We start from the raw sequence: 27,881 nt of genomic DNA, 5'->3' as shown, positions 1-27,881 counted from the left end.
GTTGATGGTTACTACATTGTATTGTGTAGAAGATTCAACTTGGATAAAAAGGTAACCAACCGGGTATCAAATCCACGCTCGTGAAAACATACATACACATCATACCTCCCAACCTCGGATATAATAAGCATCGAGATAATCAAAACTCCCACCAGAACATACAAGTACACCTGGGCAGCTGGGGCAAGGGCACTGCACCGCTCTCAACAAATAATAAAGGAATCAAAACACGAAAAATCCAGGCCATGCATGCTCCTGCTCCCAGACGCCGTAAGCCAATCCAATCCAATTCAAATGGAGATGTAAAACTCCTCTGCAGACTCCGCGCAAAAAGTAGATGATAAAATAATGGTGTACAAATCAGAAGCCCTCCTGTTGAACATACAAGAAAATATGGGCAGAAGAAAGGGTCAGTTCAGTGAAGGTCATTCCGCATGGTCTCTTATTGAATCATGTCGAATCAAGATGGCATCTCTGTTTTTTCGAGGAGAGATTTAGTCAGAGCAGTTCAAGGTTTGTGTTTGGCCCTGTTGCTAGATTATCTCTTCATCTCTCCTCTGTGAAGCTCGTCTTGGGGTATCTGTTTATGATAAATGGCGCGATTTGCCAAGCCATGTTCGCCACCATTTGCAGACACCCAATACAGCTGCGCGGCCATCATCACTGCGCTCTGTGCCGTCTGGGTTTCCCATCACCATGGCGAAGACCCAGAATGCGGCTGCAGTCCAGGCGAAGAGGACAATGGCAATGCTGAAGAATGGAGAGATCACAAGGACGACAATTGACATGCCGACGGAATATAGGACACTTGAATCGACGATTGCCGTGGGCTCTTCGCCGTCGGGGTCGGAATGGATCCATTGTGTAGAAGAAGATCGGTTGGATGTAGGAGGAGGCATGCAGACAAGCCGTTCGTGGATGTGGAGAGCTGGCGAGAGGATATCGCATAGTTGTGTTCGAAATGATGTCTTGCGGAGGTATGGGGAAAGAGAGCAAAGACGGAGAGGAAATATCAGGATGGCGAAGATGATGGCACAGAAGGTATATAAGCAGGCCGCGAAGGAGAAGAGTGGTACTGGAACAGAAAGCCGGAACTATAACGCGAAAAGTCATTAGCATAAGGGATCTATCATTATTCAAATTAACCAAAGGGGGCTTGACATACCAGCATAATGAGCGCATCTTCTCCCCCGTCACTAGGTGCCACTTCAAGGATATTACGCTGATTGGCGCGAGAGTGCTCGCCTGACATCAATGACGGTTGATCGGCCCAGCTGCCACGAGAACGCTCCTCCTTATGTGAAGAGCCGTTGGTAACCAAGACGGGTGTAACGGCATCCTCTCCTATTTGAGAAGCACGCCGCGATGCTTCCAGAGAATGAGCATGCGATCCCCGCGGAGCTGAGGTGCGGGGGCTCACGTCCTGGGTCATCCACTCGGCGGAGCGCAACGGGCTTGGATGGGATGGTTCGGGGTATTCTAGAGAAGGGCGGGATGGGCGAGGGGCCATTATGGGGGCAACACCGACGGGATCCTTGGCCTGGTGATAGGCAGGACTATAAGACATCTCCGGCGGCGGCATGGTTGAAAGTCCGGCGAGCTAGACGTGAAGCCGAAGGTCGTACAGGCGCACAGGTGTGTATAGAACTCACGGCATGGTCTCTCCTCAAGGGCGGCATCCACTCATACATGGGCGTAGGTGAGCAGGATCCCATCCGGGGGCGAAGGGCAAGGGCGGAAAGAGAGACTTATAGGTCGGAGGAGCAGCGGAAGGGTCAGGGAGAGCCATGGCAGCGGAGGAAACTGTACTGTTTGCAGTCGCGCTTCGCCAAGGTGCCCAGATGCCGAGCCCTTGGCATTTTGGAAAAAGGGTTGGAGCTGCATCATCCTTGATCACACTGTGTTTCGCCAACATTTTTTGGGTTATATTTTTGGTTACATTGTTTTGGAAAAGATTTCTGTATTTTTTTCCATTTCATCAACAGTATTCAAGTTCCAAATGGGAGGTTGAATGGTTCGTATTCATCATTGATCCGTTTATTTTGCTGTCGCAATGTCATCCTCGTAGGTTGGACAAGCTCTGTACCACGGTGCCGCAATAAGGTAATTTACCAATTGCCAAGACGCCAAGTCACACTTCGGATGACCAGTGTAAATACAGAATGCTGATTGATTTAAAATCCAGATTGGATCCACTACTGCGGCATCTTGGCATGTAGTAATACAGTTATACAGTATTAAATACAACCATACAACCACTTGTCTATACAGCTTAGTGCACGGTGCTATGTTCATCTACCTATGTGGTGCCCAGGTGGAGTTATAGGGTTACCGACATCTGGAGCATAAAATACACTATTTAACACTATTAGCTCCCCGCCATACATAGTACACTTGCATAATCCCTCCGAGACAAGACTACTCGTTGTCTTTTGCTTCTAGGATATTTTCCAGGTATTAAGGTGTAGAAGGATTTTTATCCCGTGGCGTGAACATCCACCTGAATGCTCATCACTTCGCTCACCCTAAAACCACATTGGGCTCTGCCCAGCATGCCCAGACGCCGAGAGATTTGGCATCTTCTTAACTTCGGAGATATGAGAAAAAATCTTCCTTTCCAAGACTGTCTGGGCAAATTCATGTTTCTCAGGATGGTTTGGTTACCGCATTCAAGTTTCAATATTTATTAGGTAAACGGCCCCCATAGTTAGGCTGGGGGTGAAGAGGAATCTGACCCTGCAGGATCCGCGGCACACAATCCTTCAATTGGACAACGCTGCATAAACTATCCGTAATATAAATACCTGAACAAATCAACATGATCACAGAGACGCAATGGGAAGATTTTTTCCAGCTTTCCAGCACTTGAGCTTCCTCATACTTCTTCCAAACACACAAAATTTGAATGACTATGTCACCGCCGTTCTGTGGAATCCCGAGTCGATCAGGGTCATGGTCTTGGCTTCTCCGCTAACCCGAGCCCCTCTAATCTCATTGACCGCACATTCGACTGACCAAGTCCATTGAGCTCTTGGTATTGACCCTGAAAAACCTCGGCGTCTCTGATGCAAACGCAAAATGTGTGGCCAGATCAGCACGCAATAGTGTTAACATTTGAATGAGAGAGCAATTTGTTTCACCTCCCCTCTCTCTCGGCTCGTGTACTGGGCGATCTCGGTCTTGGCTCTGTCAATTACAGCGCTGAACCTGCGTGAAAACTGGCCGTGTTGGCCTTGTCGCCTCGGAAATCCGTGCTTATCAAGCCCGCGTCTAGCTCATCACGCTCGGCTGAGGCCGCCGACTTGCGTATGCTCGGGCTTAGTATCCCTTTTTGCGGGTAGGTGCGGGTTTATCATGTGGCGGCCTCGGACGGAACTGGACTTCTGTTCGTTGGTCGATTGTTATTGTAATCATCACACGCTGAAAGTATGTATTCCATAGATTGATCACATTTATCTTGGAATTCCCTCGCGTTCCAGGTCCAGATGGTGAGTTGAAATTCGTCCAATGTTGTGGGTTAACTTATACAAGCCCTCAACCTTGGAAGTGTTTCCTCGTGGGGATCCCGACCGCCATCTTGATTCTACCAATAGGGTGATTTGTAAGGCGTTCGACTGGTAGCATTCCAAGGATAGTGATTGGATTGGCTCAGGTTAGTGCACTCCACGGACGATGGGCCGATTCTCAGCTGAATCAACTTGAGACGTGTTGAGTGAGGGTAGAATCTGACCACTCAAGTGCTGGCAGAATCCAAGATCCAAGAATGACATGAACCATTCGAAATGAAATAAATTTGGAAATAAAACAAAATAAAACCCACTACATAGTGCCTACTTTATAAGCATCTGAATACTCTCCTTGGATGGTAAAGAACGCGAATGACAAAAGTACCTAGATCTAGGCACCCCTCCTTTGTACAACAGTGGATACCTGTCTAATCTATGAAGTCCTTTGTATGGTCAGCATTTACATAGATCTGTAGATCCCAGATCAAACTTCAAATGTATAATCAATCAACATATGATCTGAAAAATCAAGCCTACCGAGCTGCATGCCGCAAGGGATCGACTCGAGAGCTTTGCGCCTGGACACTCAACACTACCCATGGACCGAGATAATGGCCCCCTACCTTCTGTCAGACATGCAGCCCTGGAGTACCGGGATCAGTGCCGTGAGTAGGTGCAGGATTTGAAGGATGAGTTTACAAAATCCTAGTGTAGATGCGACCTTGGGATACGTATACTCGCAGTAAATGGGATTTTCTGGACTCGTCTTCAACTACTCTCCTTCATTTGCTGACACTGAAAAATAATTAAATTAAATTTTGAATCGAGATAAAAGTCCTCTCAATGCCAGTCGTCGCAAATGTGCATCATCACAGCTTACAGGGGTGTCGCTCGAGATCGAGTAGTTTGAAACAGCGGGGGCTAGATGCGGGTCAATCTCTACGTGGAGTAGGGCTGTCACCAGGGCTGACTGTCGCGTCCCGGTTGTCCGAAAAAGCAAAGATCAAGCACGGTAGCCCGCATGGTCAAATTGGGGGCTGTTATCGAGTTTTTTCTTTCTTTTTCTTTTTGGGGCGTTGTGGTGATGTGATGTACCACACGTTTAAAAATTGGGCAGCCAAACTTGGCTATAATACTTCAAATTGAGACACCAGTTGACCTGGCAAGAAGTTTGACTGTCATGTCCAGTGCCAGTGCCAGTTCAAGACTTTCAGCTAGCCAAAGCTTGGTTCAAATCATTTCAAGTTGTTGTTTACAACTCGGAAATAATATCCCAGGAGTCTGGAAAAACTCCAGCATCCGGGCAGCGCCATTTTTTGACTGCCCCCGTTTGTTCAAGTTGCCTGAGCATCAGGGCGTTCAAATGTTCCTTCAATTGTGCAACATAACCACTGGTATATATACCCCGACCTAGATAGAGAAATTGAAGGTTATACTTCAAGTTTAACCATACATGTATGTCCTGGAATTCCGATAAAAGACTGAATTAGCACCGGGCGCCTATCATGACTGTGCATATGTGACGATAATCTGCATTTTGATACGTCTCAACTTTGAAAATGGGGTTTCCATAATTTATTGTCCAAAAGTATGCACTCAAATTGAAAAATGGGATGAAACTGAAGGCTCAAAGGTGCCAGTGTCCAGGTTAGTAGTGTCCCAGTAAGACACCTCTAGCCCACAATGCAGTATATGCCCGAGATACATCGCTCCAGACCCCTGTCTACAGAAGCCTCTTTCACTGAGCGATAGTGGCGGTTAAAAGCTCAAGGAAACAATAAAAAGACATTTTGGTGATCGAACTGAGATTTCAATTGGTAAAAATATATATTTATTCATTGATCTAGCCTACTATAGGACTCCAAGTTGGGCTGGGCAGTAAGGTGGGGATCAAGATGTGATCAGATCGATTGGCAAGCCAGCCAGGTCGCCTTATCTAGAACTGGAACCACTGGCATGCCGCTGTGGGTGATACCTATGTATATGTATTTATGTACTTTCGATCTGTGGGTCCTCTCGGATTCTGTAGCCCGGGATATCCATGAGAGGCACGATTGTACTCAGATTCAATAGTACGATCGATTAGGCTTCTTTTGCTTTTTTCTTTGCGCTTTGATTTTATTTTATTTTTTTATCTTCTTTCGGTTTGCTTTTAATGCACTAAGCTTACATTGGTAGGTGCCTGCTAGGATGCATGGCGCCAGGTACCTCATTGATATTCCCTTTTTGTTGTTGCAGGGATGCATGGATGTATATGTATCTAGCCTTTTGGTGATCTCCACGCACCAAATATTTCAACCTTTGATCCGATCTATCTTAACTTTGGAAATTGTGGGGATATGTATGATCAGACTATTTAATTAAATTTTTTTTAGCGATAAATGGCAAGTGTTCCTGCGAGATGGTTCTTTGTCAAAGGCCGTTGTACGATCCATTTAGCAGGACTGGACCGATCTGGAATTACTCTTATGATGTACCGAGGAGGTGGAACTTGAAGTGTGCACTGGCGGACATAGAAGCCGCGGACCAACCTTAGGACCAAGTCTTCTCGAACGATCTTTATTATCTGTATTTTAGACATGGATCGATATTAATTTTTCAAGTACGGCTAGGAGTACTAGTATGTACTTCTCGTTGCAAAAGGGTGACAAACGGTCGAATGTGCACGTGTGCGGGTACCTACTACATACTAGTATATTGCGACCGTAGAGACATCACCAACAATGGGAGGTCTTGCGTCTCTCACATATCCTAGTTTGCTTGGGTATGTTGCACTGTCCCACCACTGTTAAACCAGAAGCTTCAAAAAATGTTTGACCATATACATGGGCGAAACATCTTATATTCAACCTTGGAAGTATACTAGTACATACTACCTACTCAAGTACACCCAGGTGCCGTACTTCCAAGGTATTCTAGACATGAAGAGGCCCCTCAACATGGTGACCACTCCGTAGACTAAACCCAGCATAGACTAGGGCTAATAACTCCCGAGGGCTCTTAAGTAATTCCCCTCCCGGCTCCGAGGAAAGTCCCCACAGCGGGCTCAGAAACCAAGCTATGCGCGCGGCTGATGTCTGTTCGCACGAAGTGGAGTCCCCAAAATTTCCCGGATCACCCGAGGCAAAAGTCCCCCTGGATGGTGGGTAAAGATGTGGTGTTCCATCATAACATGGGATGGTCATTTTCTATGCAGGGATCCGAGGGAACGATACACCAGATCCGACCCTGGTTACGGAGATTGTGTCATGCCCAGTGGGCAGTTGGTCAGCCCTGTGCGCTGCACCTCGTACCCTTCAAAGTTCCAGGTTGGAGGCAGGGTAGAGCTTTGATGGTAGTAGTCGTAATTGGATATAATGCACGTTGGAGTTTTCAGCGACCGTGTAACCCACAATCTATTATACGCTAGAAAGTATGCACGTATGTCTGCATCAGTTGATTTTTTTTTTAAAAATTATTATTTAGTTTTCTGCTATGATAAAATTAGGATTGGGGGTGGAGCACGAGCTCCGTTTATAGGGAATTGACGTGGTCAGATCCTGCGAACCGGTCCAAGATTATTTCAAGATTTGCAACATTTGAATGTTCTCCAGGGCTCAGATCTCAGTTCTGAGTATATTATGGAATTATACCCGAGACATACTTAGGTACTTGTGGGATTAAATATTCCAGGGCTAGTTCTATGTGGGAATTTTAGTGTTTCACAAATCTACCACATTAACGGTTCGGCTAGGCCCATAGAATTTTTGGGGCAGACAAAAGGCAAAGTGGAAATGGAAAAAAGAAATAGAAGAAAAAAAAGAAAAAAAGAAAAGTAGCGTGTTGCGTATCCACGGGGAGTGGATCAATCCACCGAGTCCCAGGCTGACGACATGGCCTTTGCCGATCGAAGGTTGCTGGATGCAGCAGGGGAAGCTCAATCAGGAATCGTTTCAATAGTGGTGGATTGGATTGGAGGAAAAAGCATGAAAGGGGGTGCATTGTCACATCCCCACTTGTTGGGGCCAAGTATCAAGATCATCGTCAGAACATCCACTGGTATGCGGCAACTGAGCTCAGGCTCAAGTACTGTGGCTTTGTGGCTGAGGAATGTGGTGATGTATCAATTCCCTTATGTTGGTACCTAGGTAATATTGTATGTACTTTTAAGGATTATATCAGACTAAAAGAGATACTAGTATTTAAAAAAAAAAGAATCATTATGACGGAAGGGGCGAAATGCACTAGTGGAGGAGACTCCCGTGGTATGCAAGTCAACCCTGCAGCTATCGGAGAAAATATACATCAAAAAAAGGGAAATAAAAAAGAAAATAATATTTAAAAGAGAAAAAAAAGAAATCATAAATAATAAATAAGAAATGAGAAATGAGGAATAAATATCTAAATATACATATATAAACATGAATAAATGCACATGCATTTCCGTCACAGATCGCAGGGTCACTCGACATCTGCACGATGCCGGGTTGGGCTGGGAAAAATAGCGGAGTTGTTTCCCCCCTAATTGTAAAATTCCCTAATTCCTTTCTCTACCACAGGGATCCATGCACGGTCCAGCTAGGCCCTTGACCGGGTTAGGCTAAAGTCGGAGTGGCACGGAGAACAGTCACACTAACGCACCTTAGCACACGGGGGTGTCCACCCCGAGGGGGGAAAGACCCACTGGGGCGCCACTCGGCCTAACCGGGGGTTCGTGAATCCTAAATTATTCTTATTTTGAAATATCAGTATATAAAAGGAAACAAATTAAAGATAAACAATTTTTATGATTCAAAGAGAAGATCTAAATTTAATTAGATAAGATAATCAATGAAATAAGAAAGGATTCTTAAAATTATATAAATAAATATAGAAGAATAATAGTATAGTATGCCCCACAACGTTATGAAAGCCCAATCCACGGCATCATAACCGCCTCCAGATCGGCCCCACTACACTAGTCTGTTTTTAGACGTAAGCTCGTTTTTGGATTTCTTTTCATTTTTTCATTTTCAATTTTCCCTTTTGTGTTATTCTGTGGTGTCTGTGGTGACGGCCGATAGCTACGCAACCACTAGCGCCGCTTGGCAAATTTCACACCTTTCCTGCCAGCCCCTCGACTCTTTTCCCCTTCCCCGATTCTTTCCTACATCCTACCCAACATCTCCCCTTTCTACCCTTGATACCGCTTTTTTTGTTTCGTTTCTATTTGTCCTTCATTTTTCATTCCTTTCATTCCTCGTGTGGGATCCCTCCCCATCCCCACTTCTATCTTTTCTACTTCCCATCTACATCTACCATCAGGTGCTTGACTAAGTTGTGGGTGATCTCATCATCCATCGGCTATCTCCGCGAACTGGTGTCGCGGATCTTGTAATCTTGGTAGTTGTCGCGTTTGGTGGACATTGAGGGCAATCCGATATCGTCACTCAAGCTTGACTTGATCTCTCCATCTTCAAGATCGTCGTTTCTGAGGTTGTGGATTGCATCATTGTGTCGCAACGCGGTCGCACGCTGAGTCGCAACACGGGTCACGAGTGCACGGTCGCCTCATTCAACACATTTCACCTCATCGGACATCATGTCTCACACCCAACCCTCTCCAACCGCCGGGGTCGCTCAGCACCACGCGCACATGGCGGCTGCGGCGCACCCTCAAGTCAATGGCCATATTCCCGCAATCCCCGCACAAGGTCAAAAGGCAGTATCCCTCACCACTGCCCAGAAGATTACTGCGCTCAATGAGCAAGTGTGGTTACAAATTGGTAAGAATTGATAAATCAAATACCACCTCACGCGACGCGATTGGATTACTAACAAGGAATTTCGCGTGAATAGGAAGCTTGACCGAATTGATGGGCGATCTGGATGGCTCAATGAACGCGTACGAGCAGGCTTTGCGTCACAACCAATGGTCTGTCCCGGCAATGAATGCCATCGCCTGCATTCTCCGCACCAAGGAACAATTCCCCAAGGCGATCGAATACCTTCAAAACATCTTGAAGCTAGACCCGTCTAGCGGTGAGACCTGGGGTAGCTTGGGACATTGCCACTTGATGATGGATAATTTACAGGAGGCATACACCTCTTACCAGCAGGCTCTTTACCATCTACGTGATCCTAAGGTATGTTTTGTTTTTTATTTAAAACCCTCCCTTCTATCACGCTGGATTAAGCTTACCATCTACACAGGAACCGAAACTGTGGTACGGAATTGGAATACTCTATGATCGGTATGGGTCTCTGGATCACGCCGAAGAGGCTTTCTCCCAGGTCATGCGCATGGCGCCTGAATTTGAGAAGGCCAATGAGATTTACTTCCGTCTTGGTATAATCTACAAGCAACAGCAGAAGTTCAGCCAGAGTCTAGAGGTACGAGAACCTAAATTTTCAGAGTGATGATTCCGTTGCAAGGTTAACTGACAATCCTTAGTGCTTCAAATACATTGTCAATGACCCGCCTCGTCCTTTAACTGAGGAGGATATCTGGTTCCAAATTGGCCATGTTCACGAACAACAGAAAGATGTAAGTCAAATCTCTATTTCTGCAGTAGTTTGGCGACATGATTCTAATGATGATATCTATTGCAGTTCGATTCCGCCCAGGCTGCTTACCGCCGTGTGCTTGAACGAGACCCCAACCACGCCAAGGTCCTTCAGCAGCTCGGTTGGCTGTACCACCAACAGAGCACTAGTTACCAGAGCCAGGACAAGGCCATTGAGTTCTTGGAGAAGTCTGTCAGCGCAGACAACACTGATGCTCAAAGCTGGTACTTGCTCGGTCGCTGCTACATGTCGCAGGCCAAATACCCCAAGGCTTATGAAGCCTATCAGCAGGCCGTTTACCGTGACGGTCGCAACCCCACCTTCTGGTGCTCTATCGGTGTCCTTTACTACCAGATCAACCAGTACCGTGATGCCCTCGATGCCTATTCTCGTGCCATCCGCCTGAACCCATACATCTCTGAGGTTTGGTACGATCTGGGTACTCTCTATGAGTCGTGCAACAACCAGATTGCTGACGCTCTTGATGCCTATGGTCGTGCTGCCGACCTTGATCCAAGCAATGTTCATATTAAGGCTCGCTTGCAGCTTCTTCAGAGTCAGATGTCTGGCTCCACTCAGCAAGGTAGCGCTCCTGCACCGCAGCCACAGGACGTTCACCCTCAGGCTTACCAGCCCGGTGTTGGTGCGCCCCCAGCTCCCCAGTGGGGTGCTCCAGCTCCAGTTGGGCCACCACCCCAAGCTCCCGCTCCCCCTCGTCATGTTGCGGATTGGAACCGAAGCATCAATGATCTGCAATCTCAAGGGCCCGCTCCAACTGCTGCTCTCCCCGGTCCCCCTCCTGCCAATGGTGTTGATGCTCGTGATATCCCTCGTCTCCCTGGCGTGGCCCCCCAGGCAAGTCCTCGTCAAGAGCCAGGCCGTTCCTTCCCTGAGCCTATTCGTGGACCTCCCCCCGGGCCGTTCGCCAAAGCTTGGGGGTCCAGGTGCTTACCCTCCCCCCCCACACCCTGCCTCAGCTGGGAAATGGCGCAGCCCCTGGCCATGAGCGTGCTCCTAGTGGCGGTGCTGGTTTCAACCCTGCTCCCCGTGGTCCTCTACCTCCCACTCCTGGTGGTGCTCCTCCTCCTCCTCCGCCCGGTCCCGCTGGCGGAGCTCCCGGTCCCGCTGGCGGCCCTCTTCCCCCTTACCATAGCTCTTTTAGCCCTCGCCCTGAAATGCCTCCTATCCGCAATGAGCCTCCTTCCTCTCCTGACTCAAGATATCCTCACCAGCAGTACCATCCTGGTCCGGCTGCTCCCCCCGGCATCGCTTCTGGTGCCCCTGTACCCCCTACTGCTGAGGCTGCGGCTCAGGCTGCAGCTCACCCTGGTCGTGAAGTTCGTGAGGTCCGTGAGGTTCGTGATGAGCGTGGTGAAAAGCGCCCTGGTGATTGGGGGGGATGATATTGGTTCCATCAAAAAGCGGGACCGTCGGGACAGCCCCTCTGCTACCAGGTCTCCTGGCGTCCAGCCGCGTGGCATCTCTGAGGACCATGGTGAGGATCGTGTTCCGAAGGGCTCTTATCTCCCTTCTGGAGCTGCTCACGGCCTTTCTAATCCCGCTCCACACTCTACTACTCTGCCTGCCATTAATGCACCACCTCAAGCAGCTGGTGGCCAAACTCTGCCTCCTATGGAATCCGAGTCTCCCTCCAATGGACCTCTTCCAACCCCTTCATCGGCTAACCTTCCGGCCGATCCGGCCAATAAGGATGGAAGTCCTGAACCTCGTGCAGCTCGTGATACGAGCAAGATAAATGAAAATTACGACGATGATGGACTCGATAAGGAAGCCGATTCTCCGGTCAAGCGAAGCCCTAATGGCAGTGCTACTGGTCTTGCTCAGGTCAAAGAGGTTGCTGGCAATGGCCGCCCAGACACTCCAACAAAAATCGAATCCTCGTAAACCCGAGAAGAACAAAACAAAACTATCAGAAGAAGAAGAGATGACTCCTTCGCTGCTCATATTTCCTCGGCCTTGTCTAGGCTGCTTACTACCCTTCCCCCTCTATGTCCTTTTACCTTCTTGTCCACCTTTCCCCTTTTTCAATTGCGTGATGTATGGTATGAATGTGAATCGTGTGTTTTTTTTACTCCCCTTGACCTCCTCTCGTCGGCTAGAAGGTACTCGACCGGAGAGTGTGGCCTTGTGCCTGTATTCGTTCTCTTACTGTTACTGATGAATTTCCTCGTTTCTTTTCCCTGTGAATCTTCTATCTATGATGCAATAAGCGTCTTTATGGCAGTGAATTTAACAAATGAAGTGAAATGAAATTGTGCCCAAGTAAAAATGTAATGCAATGTGCAGTAAGGTCAATTCAACATTTGAAGTTGTGACATTGGCAATGTACTTCTATCTTCCAAGGTTGTCGGTTTGTTGGACCGTTGACTACAGGGCTAGTATGACCACCTAGACAAATGTCCGCATTCGGCATCTGCAACTTCAAATTGAAGCCATCTGCCACGGTGCTGCAATGCTCCAACTTTAGTATGTAGATTCTTACTAGCTCGCAATTGATGCCGGTGTTTCTAGGTACCCCGTACATATCAGCCAGTTTCTTGATTTCCTAGTGTGCTATTGTGTACACAATGACTCCCGAGGTTGTGGATTGGTATTCGTACGTTGACTCCCAAGATGACTCGGAACTACCAGTAGCATATCTTCGATACAATGTTTTCCATGTGCCTTGGAACCATCCAATGATGTTTTGAATGAAGGGAGAGACTCATTCGAGCCCAGAAGTATCTGAATATATGGAGTTCTATACCCGACTCGGAGTCTCATTCATGGATGAGGACTCGGACACCCGGAATATAGAAATCCGAGTTAACAGGTTCCTACACTCATCTATAACATTTGAAGGTATGTACACGACTCGGAGATCTGCATGAAAACTTGAACTTAAATCAGTCAACTGGTTGGAAGCGCGAGGGTTGAAGGCACTGACTACATTTCAGAGTCTACTATTACAAGTTCAGTCATCGGAGTGGTACATAGTATGGCAGGGGAGACGTAGCGAAATTTTAATTCATATATAACTCCAAGCAATTTATGATTATTATTTGAGTAATATGGACAATCCCAAACATTAAAGTATTGGTAACTGGGTTGGGAGAGTCGAAACTTCTCTCTTTCCCCATGCTTTGTAGTATTTGTAGTTTTGTGCGTGGGCAGATGACTTCAAGTTGGTTTAGACCACGTGCATATGGAATTTGCATTTTGAGTCGATGTCTGGTAGATTCGCCTGGTTGAGCTATGAGGTCTGACTTGAATATGGATTAATAGAGCATTAGACAATTTTGCCGAACTTGAAGAGCAAGTCTAAAGAATTGGACCGTGTAGCTTGAGACGAGTATTGATCAAAGACGGTCGGTCTTATGTGAGTACCGAGTGATTCTTTGAACTTCCAGGAATATACAGATGTCGAAGAAAGACAAGATACGGAAATTATAGTAGTGTGACTCTGGATGAAACTTGGAATGGAATGATGCTTTCAAATGTCGAGTGTATATAGAAGCAGCAAAGCATAGGTACTGGTATATGGTGCCTAAATTGCCTAAATGGGCACGGACCGAGGCCAGGACCCGTATTATATAATACAGTGGACTCTTTTCCCACGATCCCTATCACATGATCCACACGTGACCTGACCCACCTTCGCAAAATTAAGTCGCTTATCCCAATTGGGAATCCGCCTCGCTTAGGTCAGCCCACACTCGTCTAGCCTGCAAAATACACCTTTCAACACTTTTAGATCGTCACTCTACCACCTCGATACTAACGACAACAGGGTCAAGATGTGAGTCGCCCATAACACACACCATCATGTTACGATATTCTCAATTGCAATTGCTAATTTCTTTCCCAATCCAGGAGTCACCGGAAGTTCGAAGCCCCCCGCCACGGTTCGTGATCAACTTTTTCTCCTCGACAAAATTCGACATCCTCAGCGTGCGCATTTTACTAACTCAATATACAGGCTCCCTGGCCTACCTGCCGCGCAAGCGCGCTGCCCGCCACCGCGGAAAGGTCAAGAGGTGAGTTAATAATTCCTGGGATCCTTGAATGTCAAGGAATTCAAGACGAAAAATTTTGCGGCAACCCGGTATACTGATATTTGTTGTGCGCCAGCTTCCCCAAGGATGACGCCAAGAAGCCCGTCCACTTGACTGCCTCCATGGGTTACAAGGCCGGTATGACCACTGTCGTCCGTGACCTTGACCGTCCCGGTGCCAAGATGCACAAGAAGGAGATTGTTGAGGCCGCTACCGTCATTGAGACTCCTCCTGTAGGTTTCCCATTTTTTACACACCCTCGGCGAATGAACCACGCCAGAAAAAAAGAACAACCCGACAATGGATAAGAAGATGGAAATTTCTAACAAATTTTTTATAGCTCGTTGCTGTCGGTGTTGTCGGTTACATCGAGACTCCCCGTGGTCTCCGCTCTCTCACCACCGTCTGGGCTGAGCACCTGAGCGATGAGGTCAAGCGTCGCTTCTACAAGAACTGGTACAAGAGCAAGAAGAAGGCTTTCACCCGTTACGCCAAGAACCACGCCGAGGCCACCGGTGCCACCGCCCGTGAGCTCGAGCGCATCAAGAAGTACTGCACTGTCGTCCGTGTCCTTGCCCACACTCAGATCCGCAAGACCGCCGTCAAGCAGAAGAAGGCCCACCTCATGGAGATCCAGGTCAACGGTGGCTCCGTTGCCGACAAGGTTGACTTCGCCCGCAACCTCTTCGAGAAGACCATCGATATCGACAGCATCTTCGAGAAGGACGAGATGATTGATGTCATCGCCGTCACCAAGGGTCACGGTTTCTCCGGTGTCACCAGCCGTTGGGGTACCACCAAGCTTCCCCGCAAGACTCACAAGGGTCTCCGTAAGGTCGCCTGTATTGGTGCCTGGCACCCTAGCCACGTCCAGTGGACTGTTGCCCGTGCTGGTCAGGACGGTTACCACCACCGTACCTCTTGCAACCACAAGGTCTTCCGCATCGGTAAGGCCACCGATGCTGGCTCTGCCTCCACTGACTTCGATATCTCCAAGAAGCAGATCACCCCGTATGTTTTCCTCCTACCATTTTTTTTTCTGAATTCTAAACCTAACTTTACTATAGCATGGGTGGCTTTGTTCACTACGGTGAGGTCAAGAACGACTGGATCCTGCTTAAGGGTTCCGTCCCCGGTGTTAAGAAGCGTGTCATGACTCTGCGCAAGACTCTGTACCCCCAGACCAACCGCAGGGCCACTGAGAAGGTCGAGCTCAAGTGGATCGACACCTCCTCCAAGTTTGGTCACGGTGCTTTCCAGACCCCCGAGGAGAAGCGCGCCTTCCTGGGTACCCTCAAGAAGGACCTTGTTGCCGAGTAAGATGTTTCTATGTTTGGTCGGTGGTAGTGCAACGTATTTTCAAGTTCAATCAAAAAAAGCGAACAACCCTTTAACGAATGGTAGCTTGATCATTTCTCTGTAAATATGTAGTGAATTTACCTCGTCAGTATAGACCCATGAAGTTGGAAGTTGGAAGTTCATGTTCGACTTCGTTCAAATTCCCAGGTCTTGATGTGTAATATCATGCATTCACACATGCAGGTGCATTTCCAACTTCAAGGTTCGGAATTATAAAATGTTGGAAGTCACTGGCAGCCCTGGACATCTGAGGCTTTGCAATCGTCCGGGACCGTGAGTACTAGTATCATTGTCGCGACTCCGACCTCGGGAGTCCGAGTCTACAGCACTTGAGCCCTGGAGGTCAACTTCAACAACTTGAACACATGTGCATCAACTTGAATAATACACTTTTAAGGTGCTTGGAATTTCGAAATCAATTATTTATGATAGACTGTCTAGATTCTTCTTAGATCCATCAAGGTCAATCAATACCTAACTTCAAATTCAGATGGTGCATGTGGGTATTAATGTGTTGAATATCGAATCCAGCGTGTTTACTAGCATTTAATTCAATAATGTGCTCCAGGGCTAGCATGATACTATGTACCTAGATAGTATTATACATACCTACCTTGACCTTGAATACACATGTGCAGTGGTATATGCCAGGTGCCAGTGACGGTTGGGGGCGCATAAATCCATCCGTGATTATTGCAACCTTCCAAGGCTAGAAGTGACTCGGGTCGACTCGTCTGCGGAACATACATATGGGTACCGGATAGTAGACTCCGCCCAGTTATGTACAAATATCAACATTTGAATTTAACATTTTAAGGGTCTTACTAGTAGTTCTTAAAAGGATAGATATTACTCCAGGGCTTTTATTCAAGTTCAGTTAGGTGCTAATATTGAACTTGAATGTTAGCATAGTATGTTTTAAAATTCAAGCGCACAAGTTAAAAAAAAAATTTGAATACTAGTATGTGCTTTTACTACCTAGTGCCTTGTCGCATATGTAAATACTAGATGATACATATTCAGTGATATGTAGTATGATTGATGGATCTGAATACTAGTAGCCTGAGGTAGCACTTGAGTGCCTGGAGTATACGTAAATATATATTATTAGACCAAATATAATAGCTGAGACAAAGAGTTCATTATACTAGTTTAAATTATATTGTACCTAGGTAGTGAGAACACCAAAATACTACTTTCATCTCAATTATTCAAACATTCATCATGATGGATATTAGTATCATAGTTGTCCCAAGTTCAAGTTGTTGGTTTTATGCGGGTCAAGATCCATTGCGTCATCCCACTTTTTCCTCTTCACTCAAGCTTCAACAAACTTGAAACCAGATGCTCGCTCGCCCTTTAGCCACCTACGTCTCTCCCCTGAGAACTGCGCACCATCGATATTGTGCCCGTCGTCTTATTTCCTACACAAACCGCCTTCCAACTTCCCAACAGTCCATCATCAGAGCCATCCAGTTCCCCACAACATTCAAATCGCAACCAGTGACTCAACCACCCCGATTCCCCTCCTTCTCAACCTCATCCACCATCATGTCCTCCGACGATGCCTACATGGCCTTCCTAAATAAGGCAAACTCCGATTTGAACGCTGGCCAAGGCTCAGCGCAAGGGGGTGGCTCCGTGCAAACACAAGCTGTCGATACCTCGCTCAACCTCCCGGCTTCGTTGAAGAACGTCGAGGTCTACTACGTCTCAGATACAGATGAGCCCTTTGAACCGGTGCTCCTACGTTGGAAGGGTGCTGAACAGGGCGAATGGCCTAGTGCTGGTAGGTTCTCCTGTTACCCTCCTTTTCTTATCCAGAACTCACCTCCCTTCATCCTCCCTGCCCTTTCCAAGGTTCTTGGACTGGACCTCTGCTTGAGCATACCCAGGGGATTGAAATTCCCATACAAGACACTTTCCTCCTTGATAATGTGCATATGTGAAATGGATCCGCTAACTCACAACGTCCCCAGATGACTTCTCCTCCCTGGTTTCACCAAATAATGATATCTCACAGGGTGTCTCCACCCTTTCTACCTCCTCGTTCGATCCCAAGAAACAATATTCAGCCGCTATTAAGGCTGTTCGTGAGGCTGTATCGAGCGGGAGTCCCGTGGAGACGGATCTTAAGGTTTATCGTGTCGAGCTGACCAGTACAAAGCTTGAATACTTTGTGTTGGCGCTGGACTCATCGGAAGGTGGTCGAGTGGTTGGGTTACGAGCCAAGTCTGTGGAGTCATAATTCGCAGGTCGACGAGGCCAAATAGTAGAGAATGCAGTATGATCCAAGTGATTTTGCTGAGATCTTCTGTTACTGCTTGTTCTGGTATCGTGGCATTCTTGTGCATCGTAGTCCGAGTTAGGACGCGTGTTCGAGAATGACCGTTGATGACATGATTATTGAGAATAATATTATTAGTTGATATGATAGGTGTTGCTTAAGAGTGATTTTATTTGTGATGTATTAAAAATGAAAATACTGAGAGTCTGGAAGTAGTGTCTATTGTTGCGCTAGGAAGGTCGTAAGGAGGTGAATTTTGGACCTCGGGAACTACAACCAACTACAGATCAACCTCGAGCAGCCAATTTTCTACATCCATGCAGTGCCCAAGGGAAGCATCACTATTGGCTAGGGCTACAGCCTGCCGTGAAGATGCCGCCAACTCAAGATTCCAAACTAACAGCATTCACAGCTTTCCATTCCTCGCTGCCCGGGGAGGGCGCTGGGAATGTCCACCACCCTTCGATGCTCCTATCTCGAACTCAACTCGTGCAAATGCAGCCACCAAAACTGGTAGCTCACATTGGAGGTAGCTCAGATCATCGGTCTTTCAATGGAATACTGTTCATAAAACTTGGAAGTCGAATCCATAGAGGTATTATACGCCGAGTTGATGTGGTGCATCCACACCCGAGGGACATCTACACATACCACGGGTTGCCCCTAGGGAGGTTTATCATTCCGCTCCCTCGTGCAGCCAAACAACAATCCAGGTCCAATCTAGGCTCTTCTTTTCTCCCTGTGGTCTCGGTGTTCTTTTCTCTTTTGTCTACTGTATGTACGCTCTGTCTACCGGCTCGGCATCGATTTGGGACGTTGGATATCATCCAAGTGGTCCTGTCCGCTCTTTCACTTCTATTGCACTCGACGACTGTGCCTCCTGCTAACGCTACTAGGTCTTTACCGTCTTGAAGATCGGTCCAGGAGTTCGAAGAAGAAGTGGACTTTGTGGTGATCAGCGATCCCATATAGCATCCGAACTCTTATTACACCTATACACACGCCATTATATCGAAACACCTAGATGAAGAGGACAGACGTGCCGTGAACTAGTTGGTTGTCAGGAAGAGCATCAGTCAGAACATAGTCCAGCTAGTTGTGCATTCATCATCGACACATAACCGAAGGAGAAGGAAAAGGACACACAACCATACAGTCAAAAAGAGAAAATAGATTCGATGTCGGACCGGGATTCAAACTCTTCCCTGAAACCGGAAATGCCTCACATCAGACTCAATTCGGGCCGTCAAGACCCGTTCGTTGAGTCCGAGGATGGTTACGCTCCCTTGACCGGCCGCACCATACCGCGCCCTCTAACGCCCGTCTCTGCTGAGGCACCCGCTACAGTTGGTGCACAAGGTATGTCGCCGTATGGAATCACTGCGCCCGAGTCATCGGAGTTTCTGCTCCCACCGCGGCTACGACCCACGACACGCGATGACAATGAACGGTCTGGATCACCGGATAGGTGGTCAGCGGCTCGATCGAGTATCAGCTCGATGAGTCGGGATAGTCGGTTTCAGATGGATCCATTTGAGGATTCAAGGGCTCCATCAGCTCCTTCATCACGGTCCGGTAGTGATGATTATGATATGAATACACAGACTGTCTCGGAGAAGTTCAACATTACTCCGTCAGCTGGGTTGCTTCTTTTCCCAGAAGATGTTGAAAAGGATGATTACTTGCATAATCCCGATCCTATGGATCAGGAGCGTGATTGTGATATTTGCAATCGACGAGGTATCATGAATCTCGGCGGATTGGTTGTGTTAACGGTTGGAATTTTGGTACTCTTTATTGGATATCCATTGATGTAAGTCCGTATCTTGATATGGGTCAAAATGGTGTTTTACTGAGCTAACATGATCAATTCTAGTACATGGCTAGGAGGTGTTCTTCGGCCAAACCACGTTTGTCAACCTGGTGACACGCTTTGTCTGGACATTGGCGAGCGGGATCTATTGAAAAACATTCGACAAGGATTGATCGACCCTGATACACCAAAAGATGCGTATACGAAGACGGGCGCGGATGGAAAAGAGCTGAAGCTGGTGGTATGTATAATCCGATGATATGCAACATTGATTAGTTCAGTCTGACATTGGGATTAGTTCTCGGACGAGTTCAATATGCCTGGAAGAACATTCTATGATGAGGATGATCCATTCTTCCAAGCTGTGGACCTGTGGTATGGAGTCACCATGGATAAAGAGGTCAGTGTTGATTTCACTCCATGCAGTTGAACATACTAACTCTCACTAGTGGTACGACCCGGATGCAGTGACTACGAATGAGGGTGTGCTGGAAATTCGGTTCGACAATTTCAAATCTCACGATCTTTCCTACCGGTCTGGCATGCTTCAAAGCTGGAACAAAATGTGCTTCAAGGGCGGTCGTCTGGAAGCAAGTCTCTCGCTGCCGGGAGACGGACACATCCAGGGTTTCTGGCCCGGTTTTTGGGCGATGGGTAACCTTGCCCGTCCTGGCCACGCAGCCACCACAGACGGCCTCTGGCCTTACAGCTACTACGATGGCTGTGATGCCGGTATCACACCAAACCAGAGTTCCCCGGATGGAATCAACTCTCTTCCCGGCATGCGTTTGCCAGCATGTACTTGTCCCGACTCAGACCACCCCTCTCCTGGTCGTTCTCGTAGCGCTCCTGAGATCGATGTGATTGAGGGAAGTACTGCGCCGTTATATGGATACGATGGAGGACCTTTCGTTGGCAGTGCTTCGCAGAGTATGCAGGCTGCACCTTTCGATCTCTGGTATATGCCTGACTACGGTAAGTCCACAATCCACAATGGTGTGAAATGATCTATGATTTAACTTGATTTTGTGTCCAGATTTCACTGCCGTATACGATTCCCGTGTAACACAGATCAATGCTTACCGCGGAGGACCATACCAGCAAGCGATGTCAGGGCTTACAAACCTCAATCACCGCTGGTATAACGGCACCGAATACCAAATCTTCGCCTTCGAATACAACCCAGGTGACAAAGGAAATGTCACTTGGTTTGTAGGTGCCGATAAGACTTGGACGCTGGATGCTCGCGCCATCGGACCCAATGGCAACATTGGTCAGCGAGTGATTCCTCTTGAACCCATGTCTCTGGTAATGAACCTGGGTATGGCCGACAACTTTGCGCCGCAGAACCATTCTATTCGCGAGTATATGCCTGCTTATCTTCGAGTGGACTTTGTGCGCATTTACCAGGATCCGGATGATGTTAGCATTACTTGTGATCCGCCGGGTTTCGAGACGACCCAGTACATCGAGGATCACAAGCGGGCATACGAAAACCATAACCTCACTAATTGGTGAGTTTGACCCCATCCAATCTATCCATTGAGCCTCTACTAACGTTTCTACAGGGCGGATGCCGGCTACACCTGGCCTGAGAACAGCTACATGCATGGTTGCTGAGGGTATTGCGTTTGCGTCCTGCGTCGTTTTAGCGGCATTGTTTTTTTTGGCGTTCGGCGGGGTTGGGCATTCTTTCTCTTTCAATTTATCATTCTGGTGTCGCTAAACGATACCTTATATTCTATATTATTCTATTCTATTCTGACCTTCCTCATATCTCTCTCTGCCTTGCGGTGTCCTTCATGCAGAAGCTCTATCTCAGGCTCGTAGACCTTCGTTATTCTTCATCGGTATAATTTAGAAATTTGGGCAACTCTAGCTACTGAAAGATTTCAAATCTTCAATACAATTTCAGACAATTCATAGCCGCTTCAAACATTTGAATGTAATCATCTTAGATCTATGCACCTCCACCTGCAGTGCCGCCGGGCGCGGGCACAGGCTGGCTGAGTCAGCACCTCTCGACGTCCATCAACTTGAACCAAATCACAATCTAACTGCTCCTCTCTCCAATCTCATTCCGGGTTTAATATATCAACAATCCAATAAGAAGACTTATAACACCAATCCCACACGCTTTTTCTGTAAGTCTCTTCGTAAATGACACGTCAAAAGCGCTGCTGGTTTAACATTCGAAACAGATCCATGGATGTGGAGTTGATCTAACTTTGAGCCACCATATCATCTACTTATCGCCGAACCTGCGTCTCTACATCATCCGTAATTATTGAATGAGAGAGTATCTGGGATGATTATCTCGTCTCACTAGCCTACTGTCCTCGAAACCTTGAAATCTCAGGCAACCACGGCTCTTGCAACGCGCGTGGTTCTTCACCTCACTATTACCTTACCATCACAATTTCTCCTAAAATCTTGCACTACAGCCTTTTCATCTTTTCCCCCCAAAATTCGGATCATCCCAATAGTCTGATATCTCATCACCATGGCTGAAAACACACACCACAACCATAATGTCACGGGTCGAACAGTCCAAGACCCCATCGACCTCGAAGACTTGGATCTGATCAATCAATTTGAAGACACGGAAGACTCTGAATCCGATGGAGGCATGCAACTGGATGATGAACCAGCATACACAGACCCAAACCACCCCTTATTTAGCTACGATAACCAAGTACCCTTCCAAGGACTGGGTAATCGAGAGCGGGATCGTGGTGGACGTGATCGTGATGGTATGTGGATGCTTCCCTTCCACATCCCAGAATTTGAACCAATCTAATTGAATATAGAAATGGAATTCTCAGAGACAGCTCCAACACCAGGCTCCTACGCTGAAATCACCCCTCCAGATATAAACGCAATGGAGCTAAATGAGAATACCTCCTCGTTTCCACAACCACAACAGCCACCACAGCGTCCTCGTCCTCGAACCCGTCTAAGCGAAGAGGAGTACGCTGCATTGACAGTTTTAAATGACGATGAGCTACTAACTATGTATGCTCTGAATTCCCATCGTGTAAGTTTTTCAACCATTCCCTATCTCTATCTATGTTGTGCCTTGCTATGCTCTGCAAGTTGATACCGAGACAGAAGCTAACAAATCTAGACAATCCCACAAACCCGCCGTCTATTTCTCGCAAAATTCATCGCAGATGGCGACCGTGAACGAGAAGAAGAGCTCGTTGCCGCGCGCTTCGCTGTCCCCGCCTCAAAGGCTCACCTTGTCGCGGGCCTATGTGAAAATCCAGAAGCACGGGCTGAGAAAGCGATAGGGATTAATAATACGACTGCATACTTGGTTCCTGCATCGTGGGAACAGGTTATTTCTCATGATGATGATAGTTGGTGGCCACCTGGTCAAAAGAGAAAGGCTACGAGTCAGGGAAATATTGCGGTTTCTTCTAGCAGTACGCTGAGATCGAAGTCTCGGCCTTTTAGGCGGGAGAGTACTGGACCTTAGTACTACTAGTCTTTTTTGGTATCTTTGATGAAGGGTTACTATTCAAATAAGATTGAAACATAGGCTGCTGTTTGCAGTATTCCTATTGTATGTGCTCGCTAAAAAAGTAAAAGTACAAAGAACTGATCCAACCTGACCGTTTCCATCGGTCACAAAGAAGAGGGAGTTCAGCAAGAGTAAATGAAGAGTCCAGTAGGTGATGAGTAGATGAGGAGAGGTAAGTAGAGGTCGGGTGTAGAGGTAAAAGGTAGGTGAGGTGGTGATCTCCATGGACAGGTCAGGTTGGGATAGTAGTCACCCCAGTGATTTCTCTGGGGATCTTCGGGGTAGAGAAAAGGATACATATCTCGCAGAAGGATAATTAGACGCAAAATACAAGCTCCAAAGGATATGTGAGCAGATGATGAGATTACGAAAAGAGTTTTACATCTCTTCTTCTTCTCTTCGTCGCTGCTCCGCATGGAACATGCTCTCTGCATCTCCTACTTGCCTTCGTTCGGAAACTTCTCGGCTGCGGATACGGAGAGCTTGCACGTTCATGAGCGTCAGTCCTCGAGGTGGCGCGGGCTTGGGTTCCGGTTCACCGTAAAAGAAGGGGTGCAGGCGATGCGAAGTTGTGGGCCGGACCCGGCCATCTCTCATGACGGGTAGTTGTCATTGCAAGGGCTCCGAGCTCGAGGACAGACGATTCAGATGGAGGTAGACATCAGTTCCATATCTATATGAGTTAGTTTAGGCATCACTTCAAGGGGAAACTGTAATAGTGTAAAGCTTACCCTTCCATACTGATCAACTTCAAATCACCACCAAAGTATCGGGCATACAGTCGACTAATTGGTAGTCCGTATCCGAAACCAGCCATTGGTGCTTTGAAGTCGTTCTTATCAAAGTCGGGGTCGAGGTTGGGAGTCTGCTCCACAGTGGTATACATGTAGGTCCAGACGAGTGGGATCGAAGATCGGGGAATACCACCGCCCTCGTCAGAGACCTTGATGGTAATATCTTCCTTGCCCTCGGCCACAATAACCTTGGTTACGGGGAAATGCTCCCGGTCGGCTCCATGTTGCTCAACAACCGCACGAAGGGAGTTCTTGAGGGTCTCAAAGAGCATGTGGGAAAGATGACCAGGCACGTACATGAAGTTCAGGTCATCCCGGCAGACCAGCTGAACCTTAGGAGCCTCAAACAAACCGTAGTAATCCTCACAGACAAAGCGGGCGTTATCAATTGCCTCGAGCGCAATGTCCTTGACATTGGTTTTGGTGCAGATTATTCCGACGTAATGAGGGTGTTTGACGTGCGTTTGTTCCGTGAGTGCGATGTGTTGACCAATTAACATTCGTATACCAATTCGAGACATGTAGAAGCGATCCAGGAATGATTGAATAGTGGAGTCGATCTGCATGCGCTGTCGCACCCGCTTCCATTCTAGGATACCCTGGGCCACAGTAGTGACAACTCCATCGTGACGTCGTTTGATCTGTTGCAGAGTCTTGGCAAATCGTTGGTTGTAGTCATTGAGCTCGGGTGGCCACTCTGCATGATCATCGGCAGGCACAAAATAGCGGCGGCCTGATGCAGCTGCTTTTGCGTGACCATTACCATTGGCGGTGATCGGGGAAGACCGGTATTGACCTTCTTTCACACTGGGGTTCTGTGTTGCTTCGGCGAGAATCTTAGAGTGGCCACCGTTCATTCGGCCCGGTCGCAAGAGGCGGGTTTTGACTTCTTGGGTCAAAGAGGGACGAGAAAGGGTAATGATTTCCTAGTGTACCCGTGAGTCATACGATTCATGCATGAACGAAAACGAGCAGACAATAGTGATTGTTGAACAATACCAAAGTATGAATCGCAGATTAAAATGGAAGATTAGAACATACCTCGAATGATTGAGCGTACCAATCTTGGACTTTCTTAATAGAGGGCATTTCGCTCAGTCCATCGGGTAGCTCGCCTAGATCTTGCACACGATGCGCAAGACGAATTGGGAGCTCCTCAGAGAGGAATTGTGAAGCACGGAAGAGAGTTCCTGGGACATGATCAGTATTTTACTCTAGATTTGACACAAAATCTCATCTTGAGGTAGTTGTGCCTACCTGTGGAGGGGCGGTCGCCAAACTGGACCATCTGACGCAGGGAGACTCCGGTTGCGGGGAAGCTGGCATAGTGTCTGATGGTGTCCATCAGACGCTCCGACGGCTTCCACATGGTGTTTTGGGGCCAAAAGGCCGAGAGATAGTTGGGTATAGATTGCAAGTGTTGTTTCCAAAATCCGGGGAAGTGTGGAGGAATGGAAGAGAGTCGCGTGCTGGGAGAATGAGTAATGAAGTCGGGATGAGTCGTACTGCCGAGGTTGAGCCCGTTCCGACGCCGGAGGAATCTGGATGTGCCGAGTTTGCTCATATGACCTGTATTACCTGCAGAAAAGGAGAACAGGACATGTGAATTATCTCATGATTGAAGAAGATGAAGGAATCAAAGAAGGAACAATTGAAAGTAATGGTGTAATTAGATCATAGTCCGATCGGTAGATACGGCAGGCATCTGGGGCAATGGAAATGACCTTGTCCGCGGGGAAATGTGTAATTCCGGAGATTCATAGAGTAGAAGTAGCTACGTAATTGGGACTTGAAACTGCGGAGAATGCTATTTAAATGATGATAATTAGTTAATTATAGGATATTTCTATTATATTTTATATAGTATTTCACCCTATCTATCTTATAATCTCAATATACATCATCTATAACAGTAAAATGAGAAGAATGTGAAAATCTCTACTTATTGATTCTAATCTCCGTATTCGGCACATTATGTAATCGGAGCTTAATTGGCTGAATTGAATTCACCTTTAACCGGTCAATTAATCGGTTTTTGATCCCCGGATTTGCCCTTTCGTCCGAACTTCTATACTTGCACACGACACATTTAACTATAATTATAATCTTGTATTTTATTATACACCCCGAGTATTCTATTAATACATTAATCCATTGTAACTCAGGCTACTCTCCAGTATCTTATGTTATTACTATCATATGCTGTTCTACATAATTATCTCTCCGAGTAGATACCTCAGGCTGCCACCTGGGCAACATCATGATGTGCAGATGGTCGCACATCCTATGTATAAATGACTACATGAGTCACGGTACTCACAATTTGAATCTACTGGCGGATCAATTTCTTGATTATTCTCATCAATTGTTCTTATAATAATGTGGTTATATCATAAGTTCAACCATTTCTAGAATCAACATGTGAAAATCTTCCATCTAAAATCCAATCTCCCCCAAAATCATACTCAATATTGACCACTGATAAGTATTGAGGTGATGAGAGAGTTATGTGCATGCTGCATATGCACATATAGACTCTGAAGAGTCCCCAGAGTATGTATGAATTTCTCCGTCCTAGTTTATTCAGTATACCGTGATTCTATGCCCAGATACTATACCAGTGGTCTCCAGTTACATCATCTATCTCAGACTGTATCAATAAGGTCAATGCATTCGTACTTTTGTCACCACGTGAGCTAAATACTTGATTGGCAAAGACTTCAACGATTTCAAGTTAAGTTTGAATCTCCTCGGAGGATTGGTTTTGCTTTTTTTTTTCTATGATCTAGTAATATCATCTTCCAGGTACAAAAACTTACTCTATCAATGGCATTGGCATGACCTTCATGGCTTCAGATATCGATGATGCGCTTCAAGCCCCGCCGTTGGGCATTCCCCCTGCGCTGATCCACGAGGGCCCAGCAAATTAACTCCTATTTCTTCCCCGTTGTCCCGAGCTCATTCGTCGATCGTGGCCCCTCCAGTACTCGACACAGTCCATTCGGCGGATCCGCTGGAGACTCAAGATTCCCTTTTCGAGCGCTTGCTTGGTGTCAACTCTGCTGGTGGAACCTTAGGCCTCGCTTCTCTTTTGTGTGCGCAATTCACAATTTCCCTTGAATTTCTTTTCTATTCTTCTTGATTCGAATAGAAACGGAGAAAATCAAAATCCAAAACTTCTCAGCTGTCAGATCAAATCGACGCATTGTTCATTTCTCTGCCCTAAGCGCGAACGACTCGGAACAAAGCCGTGGCCCCCTCCACTTTTTCACCTGGGCCCTGATTAAATTCAAAAAAGAGGATTAAAAAAAAAGTCAAACAGAACTGATATTGATCTTGGATTATAATCCAAGAGAATCAAAGAATCAGTTTATTCATTATTCCTATTTCCAAAGCCGACAATTTATTCGTGATTTTTTTTGACTCATCTTTGGGCCAACTCATATACGGATATCTGGTCAACTGGTGTATCTATACTATAAGGGTATTATACATCATTTCCAGATACATGTCTCGCTAGGGAAAAAAAAATCCCGCCCCCATTTCAAACCTGGCAACTTGGAATCACACATTTCTTCAAGTCATCTAGAGGCATGTCTCGTCGCCGCACTTCTTACAGTGAGCCCATGAATGAGGCCATAACATACCCATACACCTCCAACCAGGACCCTCGAGCCCCTCGTCGAGGTCCGATCGAAGGTCCTGATGGTCGTCGTCTGATTCGGCGTGTCACCTGGCGTTCATCAACTTACAAGTTGATGGCCTCGTTGTGGGTGCTTGGTGTCCTTTATATTCTTTGGTTGATTCGAGATCTCTTCTATCTACCTTTCTCTCCTTCCGAATCCACCCCACCTGTCCTTGCCGAGGAATGACACTCCCCATCTTCTCCCGATCGTCCGACTCAGATTGGAACTGAAAAGGGGGAGGGAATCCTGTGGGAAAGGATACTGAAGCAATAAATTCGGATAATCCATTCCCTTGAAGAGAAAGAGAGAATGAATGATTGAGATCTCGCA

The 27,881-nt window shown here is 46.9% G+C and overlaps 8 protein-coding genes across 8 annotated transcripts; 6 read left to right on the top strand and 2 right to left on the bottom strand.

The window, feature by feature from the left end:
- Positions 1–584: 584 nt before the first annotated feature.
- N7483_003898 (uncharacterized protein) lies at positions 585–1,582 on the bottom strand (the record flags this gene model as incomplete). Its single annotated transcript, XM_057087335.1, has 2 exons — positions 585–1,094; positions 1,166–1,582. The coding sequence occupies 2 exons, from the start codon at positions 1,580–1,582 to the stop codon at positions 585–587; spliced, it is 927 nt and encodes a 308-aa protein (XP_056947164.1).
- Positions 1,583–9,066: 7,484 nt separating this feature from the next.
- On the top strand, positions 9,067–11,936 carry cyc8 (putative transcriptional corepressor Cyc8; the record flags this gene model as incomplete). The annotated part of the gene is made up of 7 exons (XM_057087334.1): positions 9,067–9,250; positions 9,324–9,610; positions 9,678–9,857; positions 9,919–10,011; positions 10,077–10,975; positions 11,050–11,386; positions 11,454–11,936. The coding sequence occupies 7 exons, from the start codon at positions 9,067–9,069 to the stop codon at positions 11,934–11,936; spliced, it is 2,463 nt and encodes an 820-aa protein (XP_056947163.1).
- Positions 11,937–13,591: 1,655 nt separating this feature from the next.
- rpL3 (60S ribosomal protein uL3) lies at positions 13,592–15,406 on the top strand (the record flags this gene model as incomplete). Its single annotated transcript, XM_057087333.1, has 7 exons — positions 13,592–13,617; positions 13,741–13,830; positions 13,905–13,936; positions 14,011–14,068; positions 14,163–14,319; positions 14,427–15,097; positions 15,154–15,406. 7 exons carry the CDS (start codon positions 13,592–13,594, stop codon positions 15,404–15,406), a joined length of 1,287 nt encoding a protein of 428 aa, XP_056947162.1.
- A 1,383-nt stretch (positions 15,407–16,789) lies between these two features.
- Positions 16,790–17,693, top strand: N7483_003895 (uncharacterized protein; the record flags this gene model as incomplete). The annotated part of the gene is made up of 2 exons (XM_057087332.1): positions 16,790–17,234; positions 17,425–17,693. The coding sequence occupies 2 exons, from the start codon at positions 16,790–16,792 to the stop codon at positions 17,691–17,693; spliced, it is 714 nt and encodes a 237-aa protein (XP_056947161.1).
- Positions 17,694–18,910: 1,217 nt separating this feature from the next.
- N7483_003894 (SKN1/KRE6 family beta-glucan synthesis-associated protein) lies at positions 18,911–21,165 on the top strand (the record flags this gene model as incomplete). Its single annotated transcript, XM_057087331.1, has 6 exons — positions 18,911–19,545; positions 19,609–19,786; positions 19,844–19,945; positions 19,995–20,520; positions 20,582–21,059; positions 21,114–21,165. The coding sequence occupies 6 exons, from the start codon at positions 18,911–18,913 to the stop codon at positions 21,163–21,165; spliced, it is 1,971 nt and encodes a 656-aa protein (XP_056947160.1).
- An 883-nt stretch (positions 21,166–22,048) lies between these two features.
- Positions 22,049–23,026, top strand: N7483_003893 (uncharacterized protein; the record flags this gene model as incomplete). The annotated part of the gene is made up of 3 exons (XM_057087330.1): positions 22,049–22,298; positions 22,356–22,582; positions 22,673–23,026. The coding sequence occupies 3 exons, from the start codon at positions 22,049–22,051 to the stop codon at positions 23,024–23,026; spliced, it is 831 nt and encodes a 276-aa protein (XP_056947159.1).
- A 423-nt stretch (positions 23,027–23,449) lies between these two features.
- Positions 23,450–25,234, bottom strand: N7483_003892 (PDK/BCKDK family protein kinase; the record flags this gene model as incomplete). The annotated part of the gene is made up of 5 exons (XM_057087329.1): positions 23,450–23,661; positions 23,713–23,744; positions 23,803–24,791; positions 24,907–25,055; positions 25,123–25,234. 5 exons carry the CDS (start codon positions 25,232–25,234, stop codon positions 23,450–23,452), a joined length of 1,494 nt encoding a protein of 497 aa, XP_056947158.1.
- A 2,224-nt stretch (positions 25,235–27,458) lies between these two features.
- N7483_003891 (uncharacterized protein) lies at positions 27,459–27,737 on the top strand (the record flags this gene model as incomplete). The annotated part of the gene is made up of 1 exon (XM_057087328.1): positions 27,459–27,737. One exon carries the CDS (start codon positions 27,459–27,461, stop codon positions 27,735–27,737), a length of 279 nt encoding a protein of 92 aa, XP_056947157.1.
- Between the last annotated feature and the right edge of the window lie 144 nt (positions 27,738–27,881).

Source organism: Penicillium malachiteum (genome assembly GCF_028827825.1).
Source record: "Penicillium malachiteum strain IBT 17515 chromosome Unknown utg000002l:1.0-8849297.0:1.0-8852440.0, whole genome shotgun sequence".
Taxonomy (NCBI): domain Eukaryota; kingdom Fungi; phylum Ascomycota; class Eurotiomycetes; order Eurotiales; family Aspergillaceae; genus Penicillium; species Penicillium malachiteum.
This window is presented reverse-complemented; position numbering and strand designations above follow the sequence as displayed.